The sequence below is a fragment of the Drosophila montana genome, unplaced genomic scaffold (genome assembly GCF_035044405.1).
Source record: "Drosophila montana isolate Dmon_TW-CO22-7 unplaced genomic scaffold, ASM3504440v1 contig_3200_1, whole genome shotgun sequence".
Taxonomy (NCBI): Eukaryota; Metazoa; Arthropoda; class Insecta; order Diptera; family Drosophilidae; genus Drosophila; species Drosophila montana.
This window is the reverse complement of record NW_026998080.1, coordinates 4,050,036-4,072,219: the sequence shown is the minus strand read 5'-3', so window position 1 is coordinate 4,072,219 and position 22,184 is coordinate 4,050,036. Positions and strand designations below refer to the sequence as shown.

The 22,184-nt window shown below is 35.6% G+C and overlaps 1 protein-coding gene across 3 annotated transcripts in view; it reads left to right on the top strand.

Moving 5' to 3' along the window:
* The window catches only part of stw (straw), a 33,887-nt gene that overhangs the window by 1,373 nt on the left and 10,330 nt on the right, over positions 1 to 22,184 (top strand). The window contains exon 1 of one of the 3 annotated variants that reach the window (XM_064688014.1): positions 20,849 to 20,964. The exons of the other annotated variants lie outside the window; for them this stretch is intronic. Coding sequence (XP_064544084.1) covers positions 20,949 to 20,964 — 16 coding nt within the window. The 5' untranslated portion in view covers positions 20,849 to 20,948. Of the gene's footprint in view, positions 1 to 20,848; positions 20,965 to 22,184 lie in introns of those variants that run through there. 3 annotated transcript variants of the gene reach the window in all.

Sequence of the window (22,184 nt, the reverse complement as noted above, 5' to 3'; positions counted from 1 at the left end):
TGAATTTAATTATATTATTAATGTAGAAAATGTACGATTAATTCAAAGTTAGGTTTTCGAAAAACGCATCTTTCATTATATAATATATATAAATGAAAGATGGATTTTTCAAATTTATATGCATATATGTATACTATATATCTTTAGATACATATAATTTTAGTATCTTTATACTAACCATGCATGTGTGCATACAATTTGAAGTGGATATTATTTATTCAAGTAGATATATTACCAGTTGTTTTTGTATAAAAGCAACATGAGATTAAATTGTCTTTTGTTAGATTGGTTGTTCGCTAAACGAATCCGAGTTGTCACAGCTTAAGATTATCGAGCTACTCTATTAATACAATATACATCCGTATACATTTAAGTGTATATGGAATAGATGTATGTAGGAATGTATATATGTAGCCCGATATACAAACTTGACATTCGTCTCAAAGAGAGCGAGATAGAGACAGAGAGAGGTAGCGGGAGAGGGAGCGAGAAAGAAATGGCTTTATTGTACATTCAAACAAATGCAACTGTCAGTGGCCGTGCTTTTGCCAGTCAACAGCGGGTTCAAACTACTATAATATACACAACTACTAAACTACTACTTACCTACACGTAAACATACACATACACGTACATTTTAATGTTGGTATATATACATATATATTTCCATCGTCTGCAAGCAGTCGAATGTACAAAGCATTCGAGGGAAATGGACATATGTGAACTCAAAGCTTGTTTTTGACACGAATCCTAACAAGTCAGAGAAGAAGAAGCATGATTAACGGAAGTCTCGACTTTGAAGGACAGTAATGTTAGAAGACGAAACCTCCATTAAATGGAATAGTCTAACAACTGAATTTTATTTATTTTAATCAAGATCTCTATATCTGAGCGACATGTCTTGGGAAGAAAACTAAAACTTCTAAGGAATTATTGTATATAAAAAGATAATTTATGGCAGTAAAGCCTTGTATTAGACCAATTACTAATATGCTCGAAATAGTGGCTTTTTTTTTGGGTCGATTTAATATTCTTCGTATAACTAAATGTGATCAATAACAATTTACAGAGTTATACTTTCTTAAACACATACGCAATTCGAGGACTATTATAATATTACATATTGCATATACAATATTGTCGATATTTGTAATTTTAAGGGAACTCTATTGGTTTAGCAAGGGGGCACTTCTAATAGACCCGCCTATAGTCAATTATTGAGCCATTAACTGGATACCACTTGGTATTGGCAAGGTACACTATGCATAATTTTAAACTCAACCAAGTTTGCTCGTTCATATTTAAGATATTACATAAACATGCATACATATATTTCCATTCATATAGTGTGTGTTTTGTTGGTAGACGCAATCTGCCTTTCCCATAAAAAACCCACTCGGGCTTCCTCCGACCGATTATATAATCGCTAATCTCTTTTAGAAACTACAACCAATTCAATAGCACCAGCAACTTTTTTTTTGTGTGGCATAAGTCTTTTTACCAGCTTACTTTTCTTTCGGACTAACCACAAAAAGCCGAGCCCTTCTAAAAATTAAAACCTTTTATAACTATCGTAAATTATTGATTATAACACTATTAATATTAATATTGCTTATTGTGCGATCTTCGGCAAAGTAAATATCCTTCTGAGGACTTGTCCACGACTTTTAGTATTATATTGACTCGCATTAAGCTTAACATTCTCGATTATGTAATGTAACATACTTGTAACATACTTAAAGATAACAGTTTTGTTGCGTGAAAATGCCGGACGGTGAATGGCGAGCAGCACTTAGCCGGATTTTGGTAGTAATTAAGACTAATTGAGTTATCCAGTTATCCAAGTTTAGCTGAAAACTTGTCTATATGGACTCGATTTGACCCAATTTGGCGTCCGTTGATTGATATGCAAATAAATGACTACCCACAGATCAGGTATGATTTTAAAAGTTTTTAACATTTTCGTTTAGTTTTTTCTTAACTTGAAAATTGAAAATTACGTAAATATACCAAGTAAATTGGCAAATATGCTACAGACATTTGTGAAACTTTCACGTACATTGATATCTAATAATGTATATGTGCATGAACAAGTACGATGCAACATGGGTGTATTTTATATTTCTATGCACAATCCGTTTTACGATGCTTCGTTGATTGAAAAATACTAAAATTGAAAACTGAACCATTTTATAGCACAATAAAGGCATACACAAGGTGTATACCTAGGTACATATGCATGTATATGTATATGCGGTTGAATGAATGTACATACCTATGTATGTATGTATGTATGTATGAATAACTGGGCTCTATGGGTAACATTTGGTGTTGTTGTTGTTGCAGCTGCCACACCCAAAATCCAACTGCAATCGACTTCAAATACGACGGCGACTGAGCGAGCACGTTTGTCAAAATTGGCTTTGATGGCAGCGCGAACAAAGACCCAACCAGATCTGAACGCAATATGGGTGTAATTATTATAAAGTAAAAATCGAACTAAAATCGCGGCGGCAATTTACTCTAATTTCCTGTATGGCGACACGCTTGCCACTGTATGTCTATATATTTTTGCCTACATATCACATACATACATGTATGTAAGCATCCGCCATGTATGGCAAGTAAATAAAGTAGGAAGCGGCGCAAGGTGCAAAAGTAATGGGCCAAAAGGTGGGAAGCCTTTTCATAGCTATGAAGAAAAATGTATGTAAATACTTGTGAATGTTAAAGCAGGCACATCAATCATAAAACCATACATATTATTACCTATAATATAATACATTCCTCTTCATGTGTGGCACCCATCGCGTATACGTGATATCATATCCTTTTGCTGAAGAAGATGATTGTCTTATTTGCCAGTTGCAAGGCATATTATCTTTATATAAAGAGTCAATTTGGAATTAAATGTATTTGTTTATGAACATACGTTCATTTGTTTATGCACATGTTTGTACACGGACATACATGTGTGCATATTAGATGTACATATGTATGTACGTAGGTATACATGCCAAATTCAAATTCCAAAAGCAAACCCGTTGAACCCGTTGCAAACTCAATCTGTATCTGGGCGCTGAGACTGAGATACACTTTTTACTTTTCACAGAGCTAGCTAGCAAATGTCACGTTCGGTTTTTGGGTTTTGGGTTTTGGGTTTTTGGCAGCGATTGCGACACAATGCATATGCGCACACATATACATACATACATATATGTGCAATACATATGTATGTGCCAATATGTATGTATGCAGATCTATGCATACTAAAATAAATACTCATAACTAATTCTATTGACTTGATGCTGTCATTGCCGAGAATAAATGATTTAAGGCTTTCAACTCATTTTTAAATCAGCTCAAGTGTGACTCTAAGCACGAAGGATGGGCAAACGGGTTTCTCGACCCTGACGACCCGGCACGCGTGCAATCCGGCCATTAGATTCCACACACATCCAAGTTTCCGACACGAAATACTCCTCTCTTATCTGTTGTTTATGTGTGTCCATTTGGGCTTACGCTCCAAATATCTGCATATTGCGGCAAATGCATAACAATAATTCAGTCAGGCCAAGATGTTGGGCAAATAAAAGTGAAAACACATTAGATGCATAATATGAATATTTGCATTTTGCCAAAAAGTTAAAATTTATTAGAAAACAAAATGTCGTTGCGAATCATATTTCACTTATCGAGATCTACAAATTGTTGCTAACTTTTTGGCCAATTTTTGCGTGAGGTGACATAACTGGGTCAAAATCGCGCGAATTTATCAATTCCTTTTCGGTTTTCAAGCACAGTCTCTGCTTATATTTATAATGCGAAATGTCTCCACACATATGGACATTTTGTGCAAGTGTGTATCTGTGTGCAGATCACATTTATACAAACATATATTTGGCAATTTAATTAGCATTGCAAACCATTTGCGAATTTCTTGCAAAAATCAATCGCAATCTCTGACTTTGTCGCTGCCGCTGCCTCTACCGCTGCCTCTACCGCTGCCCCTGCCCCTGCCCCTGCCGCTGCCCATGCTGCTAGTGAAGCAATACCCTTGTGCTTCAAATCTGGCTAATAAATTGCGTCGAGCAAACCCAACGCAAATTGCGAAACAGCTGCCGCAGCAAAAACCGCAACAACCTTGAGACCTGTCCGAGCAATGATAAACTGCTACCGTTTATGACAATTTGTTTCCATTTGGCCCATTTGACGACGCCAACAGCGAGCCAACTGGAAGGGCGTCAGTTTCTGCCGCAATCATTGCCTCTGCATCTGCATCTGCATCTGCATCAGCATCTCCCTTTGCACATGCTCGAGTATTATTAGTTTCAACTTAACTATGGCTCAATTATTTTCGAATTTATTTAAAATGAAATTTTTTTTACAATTTGGCATAAGTTTCTCTTTAAACCTATATATATCAAATAAGGTGTAAGGATGAAAGGATTTTCATTTTGGATTAGACGGAACGTAGCAAAAATATATTTGATAGGGGAATTTAAAATTCGAATTTGTCATTTCAGTACACCAGTAAAAAGTTGTTAATCTTAATAATCTTTATAAACTATAGTAGAAAATCCGAAAGTGTCTTGTTCATCATCATCTTGTTCTTAAAATATATCTTCTTTATGATATAAAATTGAATAAGCAATTATAATATCGGAGGATTTAACATAGCCGCAAAATTTCATGGAACACTTTTCTTTTCATTTTGTACCCGCTTCTTGTTCTCTCAACTGAGCCTACACATAAATAGATCTGACGAATCCAAGCTCTATTTAAAACATCCGTAATGTTGCCCAATCCAGGCATTCGATCTGCTAGCATTCGTATATAATTTGTTTCGCACTTCTAACGCCTTTTCTCTAAGAACGTCAACGAGATCTATTCAACTGTCCATAATTTATCCGTAATCCTCGTACAGATATCACATCATGTCCAATGACAATAAATATACTGGACACAAACTACCGCATTTGTGTAAATGCTTACATGTACATAACCAAGTTTTATTCCTTCACTAATATTCTGCCTTTTTATATTTTCCAAAATATATTTCTTTACTTTACTTAACCCCAACTTCAACCGGCACTGAAATGCGAATAGGGCAAAAAAGTTTTATAACATAATATATTAGTAAAATTTAACTTAACCTGGCTGACTTTTTGCTATACAAATAATATTCCGATATGAAAATGGAGGGACATAACTTTACCATCCTTCTCTGTAATATTTGTTTATTTTATGGAGATATGTGTTTGTTGTTGATCTAAATATTGAATATTTATTATTATGAACAACATTATTTCAATAAGAAATTAAAAAAAAATGGCGTGTGTTGTTAAAGATTATTTACGGCAGATTTCAAAATATCGAAAAGTTTTTGACTTATCGAAGGCAAATATGGAGCACAATTTTTATGGGTCCTGCAGTTTTCTTTAAAACGTTAAACATTTGTCAAATTATTATTATCGTCTTATAAGATGGCGCTGAGGATATTTATCATTATATATTTTACACTCTGTCTTAAGACAATAAGTAAATTTAGTAAGCTATAATTAAAATTAACAGGAATAGAAAGTTTCCAGTAAAACCTTCTATTACATTTTACTTATTTTGTATGCTAGGTTAAAGTTGCACTTATTTAACTTATCTGTCCATTTGATTGGCTCACAAAGCGATCGCGACCTTATGAGTAATTAGAAAAGCCGTATACCCTAGTATACCCTATTAAAGTTGATAACCTGTACCTTGTAATATATCTTTATTATACCCTATTTAAGTCGATAACCTGTACCTAACCGGCCATAGAAAGAATGTCCACTTAGGTGACAGCTGCAACTGTGAAACTGCACTTAATTCTTGACTACATAAATAATTTGGGTCAAATATAATGCAGCAGCGGGCAAATCAAAATAGCCCGCAAAACACGACACAAACTAGTTAACGTGCAGCCAAAGTTGTACATAGACCCATACATACACACAAATGCGAGTAGTTGAAGTTACTCACACACACACACACACACACACACACACATAACTGAATACCTGAATACTTATACTTGTAAGTATGTAAGCAAAATGGAACAGAAAACTTGTTGGGGCAAAAAGCGACAGCGGCAACCAAATGATGTTTGTGTTAACCAAAACTTTGTTGCAAATAAAGTCGACCGCAAGCCGCCGAGCTATCCATTCAGATTTAGACTCAGATTCAACCATACTACGAGTCAGCCAGAGCAAACCCAACCTGAGTCGAGTACCAAGTCACAGTTGTAGCCACAGTGTGGCCAATTCCAGCCGCAGTTGTACGCACAGTGGTTCGAATGCTCTTTTAACGTTTACTCTCTGTGACTAACTTATTTATTAAATTGCACTCATTTACGAAAGTGAGATCCAGGAATGTAAGACCTTTTTAGGATATATTTGTTTGATTCTCATTCTCAATAACTACTTATAAACTAAAGTATAAAATGCAGCTTAATATTTCCATGTCCGAAAAAGCTGTTGTCAGACAGGAAACACAATAAAAGCTAAGCTCTCGACAATGTATTTTAGAAGGGAGCAAATCCTCGACGGAAATCTAAAAACTTTTCTAAGGAAATTTTCTAATCGAGTGAATATTTAAATGCTTAAATTTTACAATTTTCTGGTTAACCATTTTAGATTAGATTAATAGATTAATAATTTGTTTATTTGTGTTTCATTGAAACACACGAAAACCTGCATGCTAAATGGGGTGTCTAATAAGATCGGGTCTAGGAAGCTAATTGGAATCTGTGTGTACCCCGAACTCCATAATTGAAATCTCTTGCTTTCATAGTCGATATTGATATTTTCCACTTGGAACAATGCAATTCACTTCGAACCAAGAAACACAACTCTTTCGCATAAGTTCCTGAGGAGAAAAGAGAAAAGAACCACAACGCATTTTATTTGACTTTCTTGTTAGTATGCTGGAAATTCCCATGCCAGCTTGGCCTAAATGCTAAAAGCGTTAAAGGTTTTTATATCATCTAACGCTTTTGCAATAATCTATGGACTCATAAGTTACCATTTTAGTTTTGGAACTCAACTTTCACTTGCATAAATATGATAAGTCAGATATATTTTAATCTTAGCAAATATACTAAAGACTGACTTAGACTTTAACAACTCCAAAAAGGATGAACTTTCCAATATATGTATATATGTAGATCATTTTTTTAGAAAGTTAACATTTGCGTCACCTCGTAAAAAAATTGTAGTTTTAATATTTTTTATAGTTGGAATTTAAATTAAAAAACAAAAGTTTTTTTTTCAATCATAGAAAACAATAATACAATATAACTTTACAAGCCTTATAGAAATCTTTTCAAATTATAAATAAACTTTTTATTTCTATAACCAGTAGAAATCACATGTGTCATAGAAAAACTAAAATTATTTATATTATTTTAGAAAATCCCGAAGAAGATCCCAATTTTGTAACCAATATTAACTAAGTTCTCTTGGTGATAGGAAAAAAGTGGAACATTTTCTTGCATTTAAATTAAAACTAACTGGATTGCAAGAATTCTTTAATAATTTCATTGATTGATTATAGAGTATTATAGATTTTAAAAAAGATTTGCTGATTTTGATTCGAGCAGAAATAAATAAATACATAAGACTTGTGCACATTTGCAATTGGTTAATTTTTGTCCAAAAATTGTAGCTACTTTTCTATAATAACGGAAATCAGCTTATTAACAAAGCTTACACTAAATGCTAAATGTTTCAAGGCTTTTCGAAATACATGAGCTATGCAGCACAGAAAGACACAAGATTTCACAAGAGCCGCCAAACTTCGAGCCGTGGTCCACGCCTACGATACCCGTAGACAAGACCGTGACCAGGAAGTTGGTGCGAGTCGGAGAATGTGGTTTGCTATTGTGCCAAAACAGCCAAAAACCTATGAAAGGCAAATACCCTTTCAATAACGACATTACAAACAAAATACCAAGAGATAGTTGATCGTTTGGTTTTTCGATTTTGAAAGTTTGCTGTTGGTCAATTCGGTCGGTCGAGCGCCTTTAAACATGTGTTTGGCTATATGTACTTTTTTTTATAGACAATTCTCAGTATTTAGCAACCCGTCAGCCCCATAAGATAAATGAATGCAAAGTGTATCATTTTATACACTCATACACAATTGTTTCTATTTCGGATTAATCAAAGAGTTTCAGAGAGCCTAGAATTAGTATATTTTTATCAAATACATTTGAATATATAGCATGTATATAAAAAGCTGAAATTAATGAAAATACTGTAGTTGGGATAAGACCGCAAGCAAAGAAAATCGTGAAAATCGTCTGAATGAAACAGGTCTGTTTACCATCGGATCGGCGGCAAACTCATCTTTCGAATTCACTCTTTTCGGAAAACCCATTCCGTCATGATATAAATGGGGTCAAACATTTGGTTTAGCGTTCAAATTTTGTTCCAACGATCTTACACGAAAATTCATTTGAGACGTCTTTCACACTTCTTGGAAAATCTAATCATTTCCTTGGGGAAATTGCGATTCAACGTTTTATTGGGCAAAGCTTCAAGTTCGATTGTCTTCAAACTTATTTTGAAATCCCTACATAAAAACATAATAAACGAAAATTTCGCTTTCCGTTTTCCGCTTAAAGATTCTCACCACAAGACTAATATGGGCGGAAAACTTTAAACAATTTTTTTGAATAGAAGTGTAGAACAAGATGGTACTGGTATAATTTAATTTTCCACGGGCGTGAGTTTGGTGCAAAGGTAAAATTTGTTGTCTCGAATTACATTTAAGGAATTATAAATTGTGTTAGTGTAACTGAGTTATAGCAATAGCTAGTACATGGGCGGATCCGGTGCACAGACAATTGCATTACAAATTGTTGCGGCTGTCTCACAAAATATTCACATGAAACGAAAAAAGGGGGCCACAAAAAATTATAATTTAAACGAACTCATGTCTGGGACTGTGACAATTGCGTAGTAAAACCAATTCAAAAGAAGTTTAACACATTAGCAACTAATTGTGGGAGAATAACAAAGTCTGTGTTTCCACTTCCGTTTGTATATAAATGTGTACCTAGGACAGAGGCTGCAAACCGGTTTACGACTGAACCGGCTCGAGCAAGAAATTTCAACTTTATATTTACAACAATCCGAACCTCAAACGGATAAGATCTATGTAGAGCTGCCGAGCCTAAGCCAGAGTCGAACCACGCTCTTTTAAAAAAATGGTTCAGCACGAAAATTATATTTTCTTTGAATAATTTACAAGTTTTCTTCAGGTTTGCTGACTTTGTTGCCTTTCATTCTCAATGGGTTACAGCAAAGTCTTAAAATGAAAGAATCGGGAGTTTCCTGAAAAATCTATAAAAATACGTTCTCACCTTTTTTTGATTATGCTTACCTTGTTGTTTTGCGATTATTATAATAAACATTGTCCTCGAGCAGGTCAGCTTAAAATTTAATTGCACAATAATATATACATATATTTGTAGAATTTGAATTTTAAATTTATTATTTTTATTTAATACTGCACGTGTTTAGAGTGAATCACCTTTCAGATAAGCTTTTACAGAATAATTGAATAAATAAAGTATTCGAACCCCATTTGGGAGTGTCAACAATTAAACAAAAAAACCAAGAAAAATGAACGATAAAAGAAATCTTATAAGTTATTAACGATTTGTTAACTTGCCGAACCAAGGCTAGAACCCAAAATGTATGAAACACGGTTCAAATTTAAGGCAAACAAACTTGAGAACATAAACTTAAGGTGAGGCATTGGTTTGAACCGCGAACCGAACCGATGAAGATTTTTTGCCGTGGCTTAGAAAGTTAGTAACCTAGGAAATATATATATTAACTATTTTATTCCCAACTACTAAAAATTATTGGTTCCTATTGAAAACAACGTTCTCGGATTCTTATTTTTCGGAAACTCGACAGATTCGAAAGGTCAGCTTGTGCATATTTTTGGCAAATTGCCTAACATAAAAGTTGACGGGTGTGCCCGACATTTCATATATATCAACCACATACAAATGGAAGTGTGTGTGTGTGTGTGTGTGTGTATAAACATGCAATACAAGTAATTTTTAATTAAGGCAGCTTGTGTATAATCAAAAACTCGAAAGCGCATTGAAAATATTGAAATGTGTATAAGAAAACAGACAGACAGACAGATACAAGAAAATATGCAAACACACACACAGATACACACACATACAGATACAGATACATATCGGATGATAACCTTGAAAAGCAATCTAATTTAGATATCATTTCTTATACTATGTTGGCGCACATACCCACCTACCTACCTACCTGCACACATACATATACACATACATATGTACATAACATGCAACAAAATTGAAATATTTGCAAATAGAGATCTCCCATACATACATACATGCATACATACTTCAGCAGTACGTGCACACACACACACACACATGCACGCAAATATTTTATTATTTTCTGTCAAAAATTGGGCTCTAATAAGTATAACGATTGAATTGATCAGCATTCCATTGAAAGGCATGCAAATTGCACATTAATTCATTGCTTGAGTGGGGTCGACTACGCGATACTCTGTACCCGGCAATATAATTGAGTAGCTTTAGCATGTTACTTCGATTGGTAAAATCCCTCAAGTTTTTGCATGCAATTTTTCATATACTTTCCCGATAATTAAATAATAATAAGCTGTTCCTATATATATATATATTTGCATTTGATATACCCCTTGTTCTAAATTTTTTGGGTCAGGTTATTGAAAGTGAAGTGTTTAGGTAAATAACTGTTAAATGCAAATGTGCTCACCGATCGGGTTTTGACTACTTATTTCTAATTCATATGCATTATACATAAACATATACATATTATGTACTATGACAGGTGTCTGAGCTTTGCTTGTTTTGTTTTTTTTTTTAAATTATTTCACTCCTGCTAAATAAGAAATGAAATTAAAAAAAAAACAGTTGGCAACCATTTCGAAAAAAAAACATCATAAAGCTACCTATCTTATTGTGTGGAGTATGCTCTTAGAGTCTGATCTTAATTTTGTTCAGCTTGTCAGACTGAGCTAGATCTGGGACAAATGATATGCAGAGTCGTTGTCGTCGAGTATTTTGATTCTATTTCGCTGCACTTTTGTATTATTTCACAACAAATGCAATGGAGTACCATATATATTAATGGATGTACTCACAGTGCAATAACAGCTTTAAACAGGACAAATATCCATTTGAATATATTATATATTACATATCGATCGACCTCTCGAGGAGTTCACATCTGTGGCTTTAAGACTGTCTGAATGTGAATAAATATGTTTTGCAGATGACTTTGCGACAATAATTGTGGGTTCTACGAGTCGCATTCCTATAAGTGTTAAAGATTTTAAACCGGTCCAAGCGCGAAATAGGCCTAGCGACTGAAAAAAAAAATGTGTCTAGACATCCATCCACCATCTATCTGTCTACTAAGTACAATGAGTATGTGTGTCTGTGTCACATTTATACTCAACAGCAACTATGCATGAGAGATTCGAGCTTGGGCAACCAGGCTGCGTGCGAACCTGTTGCGAGTCGCAGCCTGCAATTAAAATGGCGAACAGAAACCGCAGCGAACGAAAGTGCTTCTGGCGCTGCCGGTGGCAACTGGGCCAGCTGCCAACTTGCCAACTTGCCAACTTGCCAACTTGCCAGTTAGCGATGCTGTTGCCGTTAGCAGGCAGCACATACTTATTTATAACCTAAATTGATTTGTGTTCGAGTGCTGCTAAAGGCATAACCAGGCTAACTGGAGCGCTCGCTAAACTGGATCAGTTCACCAATTCGCGGGTCGCAAGTCGCAAGTCGCAAGATAAATACTCGTGCTTCCTGCTCTCCATCTGAATTAGATCGCACATATTCGTAGACAAACTGTACCGAATTAGATTTTCATGTTTTCTTTATTTTTTGTTTGTCTCTTCACATTGCAACAACGGCACATTTTTGAAAATCAAGTGTCAATTAAAAGATATATCTACCAGTTGAATTTAGATGACGCTCTTCGAGCCACACGTCCTCACATCTGCTCTTTTTATTTTTTTTTTTTTATTATTGTTTTTTATTTTTCATTTTTGCCGGTCTGTGGCCAGAACGGCAAGTACGTGACGCTGCCATGGCATTTGGGTCAAAATATTGGTCTTGGCTTTTAACTCGTTTGCGCAAACTATTTCATTTGATTGCGCAAGTTGGCTTTTAGATGACTGCCATGTGTAAAATCGGAATTCCTAAATACGCGATTTCTATTCATTGACGAAAATTAATTGCGAATAAAAGTCAAACTTTGCAGTTAGTAAAATGCATTGTACTTATGTTTCACTAAATCGGTAGAAGCTTTTACTATAAGTATATATCTTATGCACTTTTCTATATACATATTTACTATAAGATAAAAAACCACATACGGTTGCTTATAATCAGTTGCTCAGATATTATATATGGTCACAGGATATATCTCGCGCTAATGCATTGACCTCCGACTCTATAAAGATTGTATATAAGTTTATCTGGCTTATGATACACAATTTGTTAGATATTTTATTAAAAAAAGCAGAAGAAGAAGTCGGGTTAAAATAATTATTATATTTTGATCATATATCTGATAATATGCATGCACATAAATAGTTTAGATATTTTCTTTATAAACAGCAGAAGAAGAAGAAGTCGGGTTCCAGTTTCTAATGCAACGAACATAAAATAATTCTATTTTGAAATATTAGTCCAATAATATGCATGCACATACATATTTTCGACTGCACATTTGAACCGATTCAAGTCAAGTGTTGAATGAACCAGTTCATTTACAAATCGCTTACAGCTCAATGTCGTGTCATTCTGAGAGCTTGCATTCCTACAAACCTGAACATATAGTTAGTAGCTCTTAATTGAACATGGCACCCAGACACTTAGCCAAATGCCAGTTATTAGCGGTCCGGCCAGTCGGACAGCTTTGTATGAAACTATATCTTCGATCCATGCTGCCAATATGGATAGTCATTCTCTTCGATTGGTGACACGTAATGCAAATGCACGTTGATTGGATCGATTAGAGTTTTAGTTAACATTTATCTTTGCTATTATTTTTGTAATTTCACTTTCGGCCAGCCTTAGTTGCTTTTCTGCAGAAAATTGCAAGAGTGTGTGGAAACTCTCAATCGGCCGTTGTATACACATACATATATAATTTTCCCATCGCATAATTGCGGCAGCGGCGGCGAAAGAAAATTAGAAAATTTTATTTGAACGCTGCAGGAAAGACGCGTGCCGTGCCTGAGTTCGGGCTGCAGCAGACCCAACTGTAAACTTAAAAAATAATTATACAACACATACTACTTATATATGAAACAATGGTCGATAGTTTTTGAAAACATTGTTAATTTGGAAAGATCAAAAGTAGCTCGCGTCACGAAACGGGCCTCGATTCGTGCAGGAGAGTTGCCTAAACCCGGTTTCGATCAAATAATAATAATAAATACATTTTGTAATCGCAATTTAATTCAAAATTTAATCATCCTAATAATTTTAAATCAAATGCATTCTCGTTGTGCCTTGTCATCTATAATTAGGTCCAAAAAGTTTGATTGTCGTTCAATTTAAATCTTAATGTTACCTTTTTTATTACACATTCTAAAAAAACCCATCTCTTAAAATAACTTAATATTTTTAATGCTATAAATATTCATACCAATCATAACGCTTTCCCATTATTTTTTCAATCTAAACAATAAGCGACAGCGAAGCGGGTTCGTTAATTTGTGGAGTTATTCGGATATAAATGACTCTTATGAGTTTTTGTTGTACTTTTTATTATTTACAATTTACCAGGGCTAAAGAATACGCCCCTCGAATACGAGTTTAACGATAAGAAGGTAAATGTTCATTAGAAAAAGACAGTTCGCAGGAAGAAATGAAAAAACCAAAAATCGAAAGAGGAGTGAAAGGTAAATGTTGTCTTGAGCATTTGGCAAAATGTAAATACTGTCTATGAACAAAATGAAAAGAAAAGAAATCAGACACTTTCTTGACCAAATCTTATAGTGTTAAAGACCAAGACAACAAAAGATCTTTCATTTCCCTTTCACTTCTTGCTGCAGACAAATCTTTTCGTATGTTAAATGCTTGTACCCTGCAATTTGAATTTCAGGCCGGCGTACGCGTCTATGATTATGTATCTGTAACAAAAGTACGCAAGTCAAATAAATAGGAACAAGTACGAGTATACATAAATACATTGTACACACGCTAGCCAATTAAATGCAGAAAGAAATAAAAGCCTAATTCGGCTAAAGTGGAAAAAGCATCGAAAATTGTGAAATCTGTTAGGTACAAGAGTGGATCGGCCGCATCAACACAGCAAACAATCCAAGCAACAAAATCAACATGAAAATGAAATTAAATGCTCATAAAAAGCCAACGCAATGAGACCGTAACAGTTTTCCCCTTCGTTCGCGCCGCTGCCGACGTCGCCGCGACCGCAAGCGTTGCTGCTGCCGTCTCTGTCGAAGCCGCAACGAGCTGCGTCCGTCTTTTCAATGTTCTCAGGGCTAACTCAGTTCTTAGGCGGCGAAGGCGAAGACAGGAAGTAAAACAATGCGAAGTTGAGCTTTTGATCAAAGTGTTACCAGAGTCTGTATTAAATATTTGCTCGCTCGTGCGGCGATAAATGCCAATGCAAAGTGTGGCTGCTTAATATGAAAGCCCCCTCCCCCCTCTTCATTAACAACCGAAAAATGTGAGCAGATTATGGACGTGTGTGTGTGTGCTTCAGGTTCAAAAGGAAGAACAATGAAATGTAATTAACAACGCTTTAACCCAAGCGCATTAATTAGATGTGTGTGCTGTCTATGCATCTGCATGGGTAAACATACATACATATGTACATATATGAATGCATTTTGGAATGTCAATGCGAGCGCCGTGTTGGTTGCCGTAGACGCTTCAAATGTTTCTGACATTTTCACATAGCCGTAATTAACTGCAACGTCTAGTTTGTTGCATGCAGCCAACGTTGTTGTTGTTGTTGTTGTTTTTGCTCTGAGCTGTGACTGTTGCAGCTTTTAATTTCATTGTTTTTGCATGGTCGTTGAACGTTGTGGTGGCAGTTTCGCTATCTCTCGCTCTACGCGACTAATTGCCATGCGTTGGCATCGCCATTGTTTTTTATTTATTTCATTTTCTTCTTTTTTTTTTGGTTTTTCTTCTGTATATCTATTTTTTGGCGCAATTTTGTGCACGTGAATGGAACACCGGCCACCGGCACGGTACAATGCAATTGCCAATCGCATACGAAACAGCGAAACAATGAATTGCACATATACTATATACGTATGTGTGTGTGTGTGTGTGTGTGTTAGGCATGTTCGTATATATAAAGGTTTGCTTGTTGCTGGCGACCACGATGCGGAAGACAACTGGCCATATTCCAAAAGGCAGTTGGTCACCAAGTGAAAGGCACTCCTGCGATCATATTACCTCTCTATAGATAGGTCCGTATACCCACAGGCCCACATATCTATCGTGTGACAGTAACTGTAAAGCCTGTGGCCAGCGCCAAAAGTGTCTTCATTAATGATATGTCGTCGGCGAATGGCCCTGAACTTGAATCACATTGTCGTCACAACGAGCGATCCGAGAGAGGCTAATAAAATCCACCTAGCTGATTAACAAGCCAAACGAGCCTACACATACATGCGCACACAGATGTACATATATATTTCCATATACGATCTGACAAGTTCGATGCACGCGAGGCGCAAGCAAACGCCATACAAAAGAAACACGACAGCGAGATGCTCGCGCTGAGCCCAACAATTCACGAATTAATGGGCGAAGTAATCCCCACACATCGCTTCAGTTTGGCGACAGCCGTGACCGCTCAAATGTCTGTTAGACGCATAACGGTAATCTGTAATCTGGTTGCGAGAAACCCATTCACAGCTACTACTACTATATGGCTCAATGAATGAAAATTGTGAATCACATTCACACATACATATACATACATACATGTTTGTACATATGTATATGCAAATTGATCGTCGGTTTTCTTAGTTCATAATCAACCAATTTATAGGGCCCAGCGTCTCTTATATTAATACTGTGCTACTCATCCTCATTTACATGATGATGCTTGTCATATGAACAAAAGTTAAATACAACAAAGTCTTCAAGTTTGTTGCTCAAGTCTCTTATATTGTCTGATGCTTCGAGCGACAGCTTTGATTTTCCATACAAATAGACTTATATGCTTTGTAAGGGAAATGTATACTTAAACAGTTACGTTTATGTAACGTACATAATTCTCAATGCGCTCCTTTTACCTTTTCTATTTTCATTTATGAAGGGCCATTAACTTTGGCAACGAAATTAAACAATACAACGTTTAAGAAATCTTATTATTATATTTTTTACGTGTTATAAGAGAATACAAAAAAGAAAGAGAATTTGTAAGCTGCTTTTTAGAAAAAAGGACAAGTTTAATGCCGAGAATCAATTTGTTATCTTATACACATTAATTTATTGTAATGTTTTTTCGAAATTTATAGCACTTTATATGTATGTGCTGCAATGACACCAGCTGATGGATACAATTTCGAATTACTTCTGTGTTTTACACAAATCATTTGGTAGCACGGCAACAACAATCAATTTATCAATATCTGCAGCAATCGTTGGCGCCCCATAAAGTTTCTAAAATCTGAAAGAGCTTTTTTGCTCTTGCCCAGCAAAGTAGAAACATAGAATGTTATTTATGAATTTTTGATTACTATTGAATACATTAGTATTTTACTCAAATCTTTGCATTTTAAACACTAAATTGTAAAGAACATATTTATTGATAGAACATGGAATGCCAATGATACGGAATATCATAAGCCTCTTTTTATTTTATGTATATAAATTAGTTCATGCCAACTGCTTTTATATTAAGCCTTGCGATTTTCTAGTAGAGTTTCGTAGAGGTGAAATAATTTGCTTTAATGTCAAAAGACTTGTGTCCTTATCTTCCACGTTATTAAACAAGAAAACTTTTACAAAATAACAATTTAGATTAAAATTTATAAAGCTTCAAATTTCAGTTCCGTTTTTATCAATATACATTTAAATATCTTTATATATCATAATATATATATTTATTAATATAAGTATATTTTTAGTATAATTTTTTAAATATCACAATTTGTTGCTGCACATCTTGGCTTGGAAATTGTTAATTTTAACATGATAAACCAATTGCAGCTCGAAATACTTTTTTCTCTCATGTACATTCTTTCAATATTATACTCCACATTCCAAAATTAACCTGACCACACCCTTTATACACCTTTATCCATACATGCGAGCACCGTCGAGGTCACCAAATTTTGAACATACTTCAAATGGTTGGCGGACAAAATCCTCCTGTATATAGTACATATATGAAAAGCACAACACACAATCCGCTTTGGCTGTCTCGCGAATGAAACGGAAGGCCGTGGCTTTCAATTAGCCTACTTATTTATAAAAGCAAGCCATCAGCTACAATATGACGTTGCCCTTCTAATCGCAGCAATGGCAGCCGCAGGTTTTCAATTCGGGTTATCTGCATGAGTTGCTTGTATGAGAGGCAATTTCCTCTTTAATGTACAGCTGATCGATACTCAAAATTCTTTAGAGTTTCCAACTGATCAAGAGGAAGTTTTAACGTATTCCACATAAACACTTTATTCGAAATGGGCGTGGTCTACAATGATAAACCAAAAAAAAACTAGATTTCATAATTATAAGTTATAATTGGTCTGGCATCAGTGGAAAGTTAACTAGCTGTAATTCAAAATTGAACAATGACACAACACTTACCATAACAAAGCCGACAGCGACAACGTCGTCAACCACATCAAAGAAATGAAAAAGATATAAAATCGCACATGTTTCATAACCCCAGCTGGAGAGTCGTAAAGGTTTGTGTAAGGTAATTCCACAGAGCTGAACAGACAATTGGCTGAGTTCATGAAAATTTGCCACAGAGTCTCCCACGGCTGAAGCCCTGCTCTAACCTGACAATGTCTTTAGACGGCGACGTCGCAAATTCCTTTAAAATTGTTGCCAGCCATAATCTCGCCGGTAATGAAGGGCTATAGTCCGTCTTATAGTATTCTCATGAGGTTATTTGGACTTGATAATTTGGACCGCAAGTGGACTTCAGTTACAAATTTCAAGCTAAGAAAATGATTTGTAGCGCAAGAACAGTTCCCCGGCGAAAGGGGGAGTACAATCTACAAGAATTTCGACTATTATAAGATCTTTATGATAGAAAAGTGAACGCGAATGTGGAATTATTCTTGAAACGCCAAGCCTAATCTTTATCTGAGCCTTGGCTCAGGGTTATTGGGAACGTGACCGTTTTAATCTAGACCATTTGGTAAATGGTTTGGCGTGGGCGTGTTTGTCTTGAGGCGGCCGACTAGCGTTTGTTTAAAGGGCGATACGCCCACAAAAATGACTCATGCACTATTCAAAATTTGAGCAAAGTGAAAGTACGTTTGGGCGGTGGATGGAGCCGAGAGAAGTTGAACTAGCAACAATCCAAGAGGGCGACACCAGGCCGTCGTGACCTTGCTGTTCGCAATCAAAAGTGCTGTCAAACGGGCAAATAAACAGCCGCAGCCCTAATAAGCAATAACAGTAAGAGTAGGAGCACTAACAATAATAGTAATAATAATAATAGTAATGGCAATGTTAATAATAAATAGTAATAATAATTGTAATAGCAGCACAGTAAAAACAAAAACCAGTTAATAGGCAACAGCTTCGACGGCGATTGCGCAACAAGCTGGCATTACGAGCACAATTAAATTACGACCGCAACCTATGCCGCCAATTGGCTGGAACGCGAGCGCATTTCACATGAAATAGCCAACTGGCCGTAACCCCAAAATATTTTCAGTCCACCTCGCGAAAGTCGAAAATCCAATTCACATTATCACTAATAACAAGAAAATTTGCCACCCCAAGTGGGAGGGGGGTGGGGGGGGGGCTACTTCCTACTCTGACTAGGGGCCAGCTGGGCGCTCCTGTCTTTCTCAAACAAATTTGGCCTAATGAATACTTAACCCCTGGACGAGATAATTTTGGAGAGAAAAAAAAAACAGAAAAAGACAAAGTGAAGTCAATTCACCGATTAACTTTCACTTGCCAGCTTACAAATCTATTAAGATTTATGAGTGTTCCACAAGCTTATATTGTAGTATTTTGTTGAGGTCCGGTCTGTCTTGAATTCACGCCTGTTCCGCTCACAAAATGAAATGTATTTAAAAGTAAGGCACTGAGCCAGTGCGTAGCTCTGACAGTGACAAGGGAAGGGGCGGAGCAGGTCACGGCCAGCATGGAAATTCACTATCCGCTCTCCCTACATTCAATTTTTTGTGCCCATATTTCTTTATACTTATGAATGTCCGACTATGAAAGTGAACATGAAATTACAGACCGGCACACGCAGTACTCGTACTCGTACTTGTACTTCCATGCCAACTAAAGAGGCTGATATGTAATTAATGTCACATCACTTGAATATAAACAACATTTCATTTTTATGCGATCAACTGTCACAAAATGTATTTATTTGCCGGGATGGTTTCCCATACATTCCATGACTTTCATTATTTATTATAACAATTTATATTTCATATACTTTAACTTATTTCTTTCTTTCAATGAATTCTTGAGTCCACGGTTTTCTCAATGTCCGCTCTGCTCAGCATCCCAAATCAGACTAACGATAATTGCTTATTACTAGAAATCTATCTTATACTACTCTACTTCTATCTTTTGACACAACTAAGAGCCACGACTCAGCTAGAAGTCCACAAATAATAACATGTCGGGAGGCCTCGCTTAGAAGATACATTCCAGCTTTCTTCTATACAAGAGTCTACATAATACATTTGACGTATTTAGTTTAATAAACTGCGAATACGCTAAATTTTCTGATCGATAAAGATAGTTATAGATCATTTGAAAAAAAAAACCGATTTATGCTGACAGTAAATCTTCTGTCCAAATTTCTAGTTCCTAGCTATATACGGAGATAAAAGTTGGCTTTGCTGCTGATCAATAACATATATTCTTTATGTGGTCGGAGGTGCTATCATCTGCCTTTTACATAGACTTCCACAAAACTATTATACCTATTTTTATCCATTTTTAATGGCTTCAGCGTATAAGAACGATTTGATTTCAACCAATTACATATATGTATATACCTTTGCATATACATAATATATATATTATATACATATAAATAATCTAAGAAACACGTTTTTCAAAGGATATAAAATAAATTTTCTGTAACCGTTCTAATGTGACCTATAATAGTTCATCCGTTTATAAGTAGTTCAATCTGCACATGATTTAGACATAAATATATTTCAGGGATCTTACATATAGTACATATCTATATATAAATGCATAATTTTCTTATATGATTTAGAAGTATTTCTTATGAGTACATTTACATGCATAATATAAGCTCCTTCAATTTAGCTGATGGTAATAATGTCTACGCAATCTATCTGGAAACTTAAAGGCTGCCGCTGGCGATTTCCCCTAATCGCCGCCTTGTTTCGATGCACTTCCATAAAAGTTGGCAAGACGGATTTGTGCTACGACTTTGTGTAATTGCTCGATGTCGGTGCTGAGCTAATTAATTTATTGCTCCATTGGCTGAGAGCGCGTTGCTGCTTTAGTGTCGCCAATTATCCAACAGTTAGTTGAGTTTTCGGTTCCATTGTGAAAGTGAGGCAAAATCAACTCGAGATATCAGCCAGTCGCAATGGCAGCGAGTGACTAAATCTGATTGCCAACGCGTGCATATGTCTACATATGCATACTACACAGGTGTATGTGCACACTTGCAGGTGTATATCTACAATTGCATCTGTGTGTAAGTGTGTGTGTGTGTGTCTGTGCAAGTGCTGCTGGCTTGTTTCTATTGCCGTTTCTGTTTCTGCTGGTTGCTGCCACCTGATGACAACAAGCACCGCTAAAGCAGCGGGCTGCAATAGTAAAACGTTAATCAATTTCAGGCAGTTTGCCAGAGTATCCACAAATGAATAAATAGAGATCGTTAATGCCGTCGACTTGGCTCTGTTTTTGATCATTATGCCCTACACACACACACACACACACACACACTTATGCATAAATAAATTTATTTTCGCTTTTTCGCACAGCTCTCTCGACAGTTAGCGTGAAAAGTGAAACGGTCAAGAAAAGAAAAATACATGCATATGTACATATTCAGGTACACACATTATCATATTTATGCACTTATTGACCCTTGTAAATAAAGTCTAAGTTGTGGAGCCGAAAAAATATGTTCACCAGAGCGGAAAATGCTCAAAATCAATGTTCTCTGTTTCACTTGGTGAACAGAGTATACAAGTAAATTAAATTTCCCAGCAATTGTTTCTACATGGGGATTTTTCTAGTTTACTTTTTTCTCATAGACTACAAGACAACTTAGCAACTTAAATTTGGTATGATTTCTATACATTTCATTTCATTTTGATACCAATAATTATTTTTAGACTCTATAAATCGATTAGATCTCTGAAAGTGATTTTAATGCCTATCAGATTGTTAGGTAAGTTTCCGTTGGAATTTCCAAAAATCTCTGAAGCACATATTCATGTAAACCTTTTTAATTAAGCTTGTAGCAAATTTCACACCTGGATTTCCGAAAAGTGTAAAATACGTCTCAAATAAATGTTCACTTAGATCCCTTTAAACTTAAGCTGTAGTCTCCATCCTCCAAATCTAATTTAATTCCAAGAAGTATGAAACAGCTCACCAAATAAAGAAAATAATTTGTATGCAACGTTTTTTCCGCGTTTCTATAAGTTAAATAAAACACAAATTTCAAAACGGAACAAACAGTTTTATGTATAGAGATATTCATCTTACAATAAGGGTATATTATTAACAAATAGCACATTCAATATCGTATAATTACTTATGTATCTTGCCAAACAGTGTACAGTATCTTCTAGCCTGGCATTCCGTTCTCGGCTTATTTCTTTCACTTTCACTTGTTTTTAATGTTTCCAGTCGTTAATATGAGGTTACCCAAGTTCTA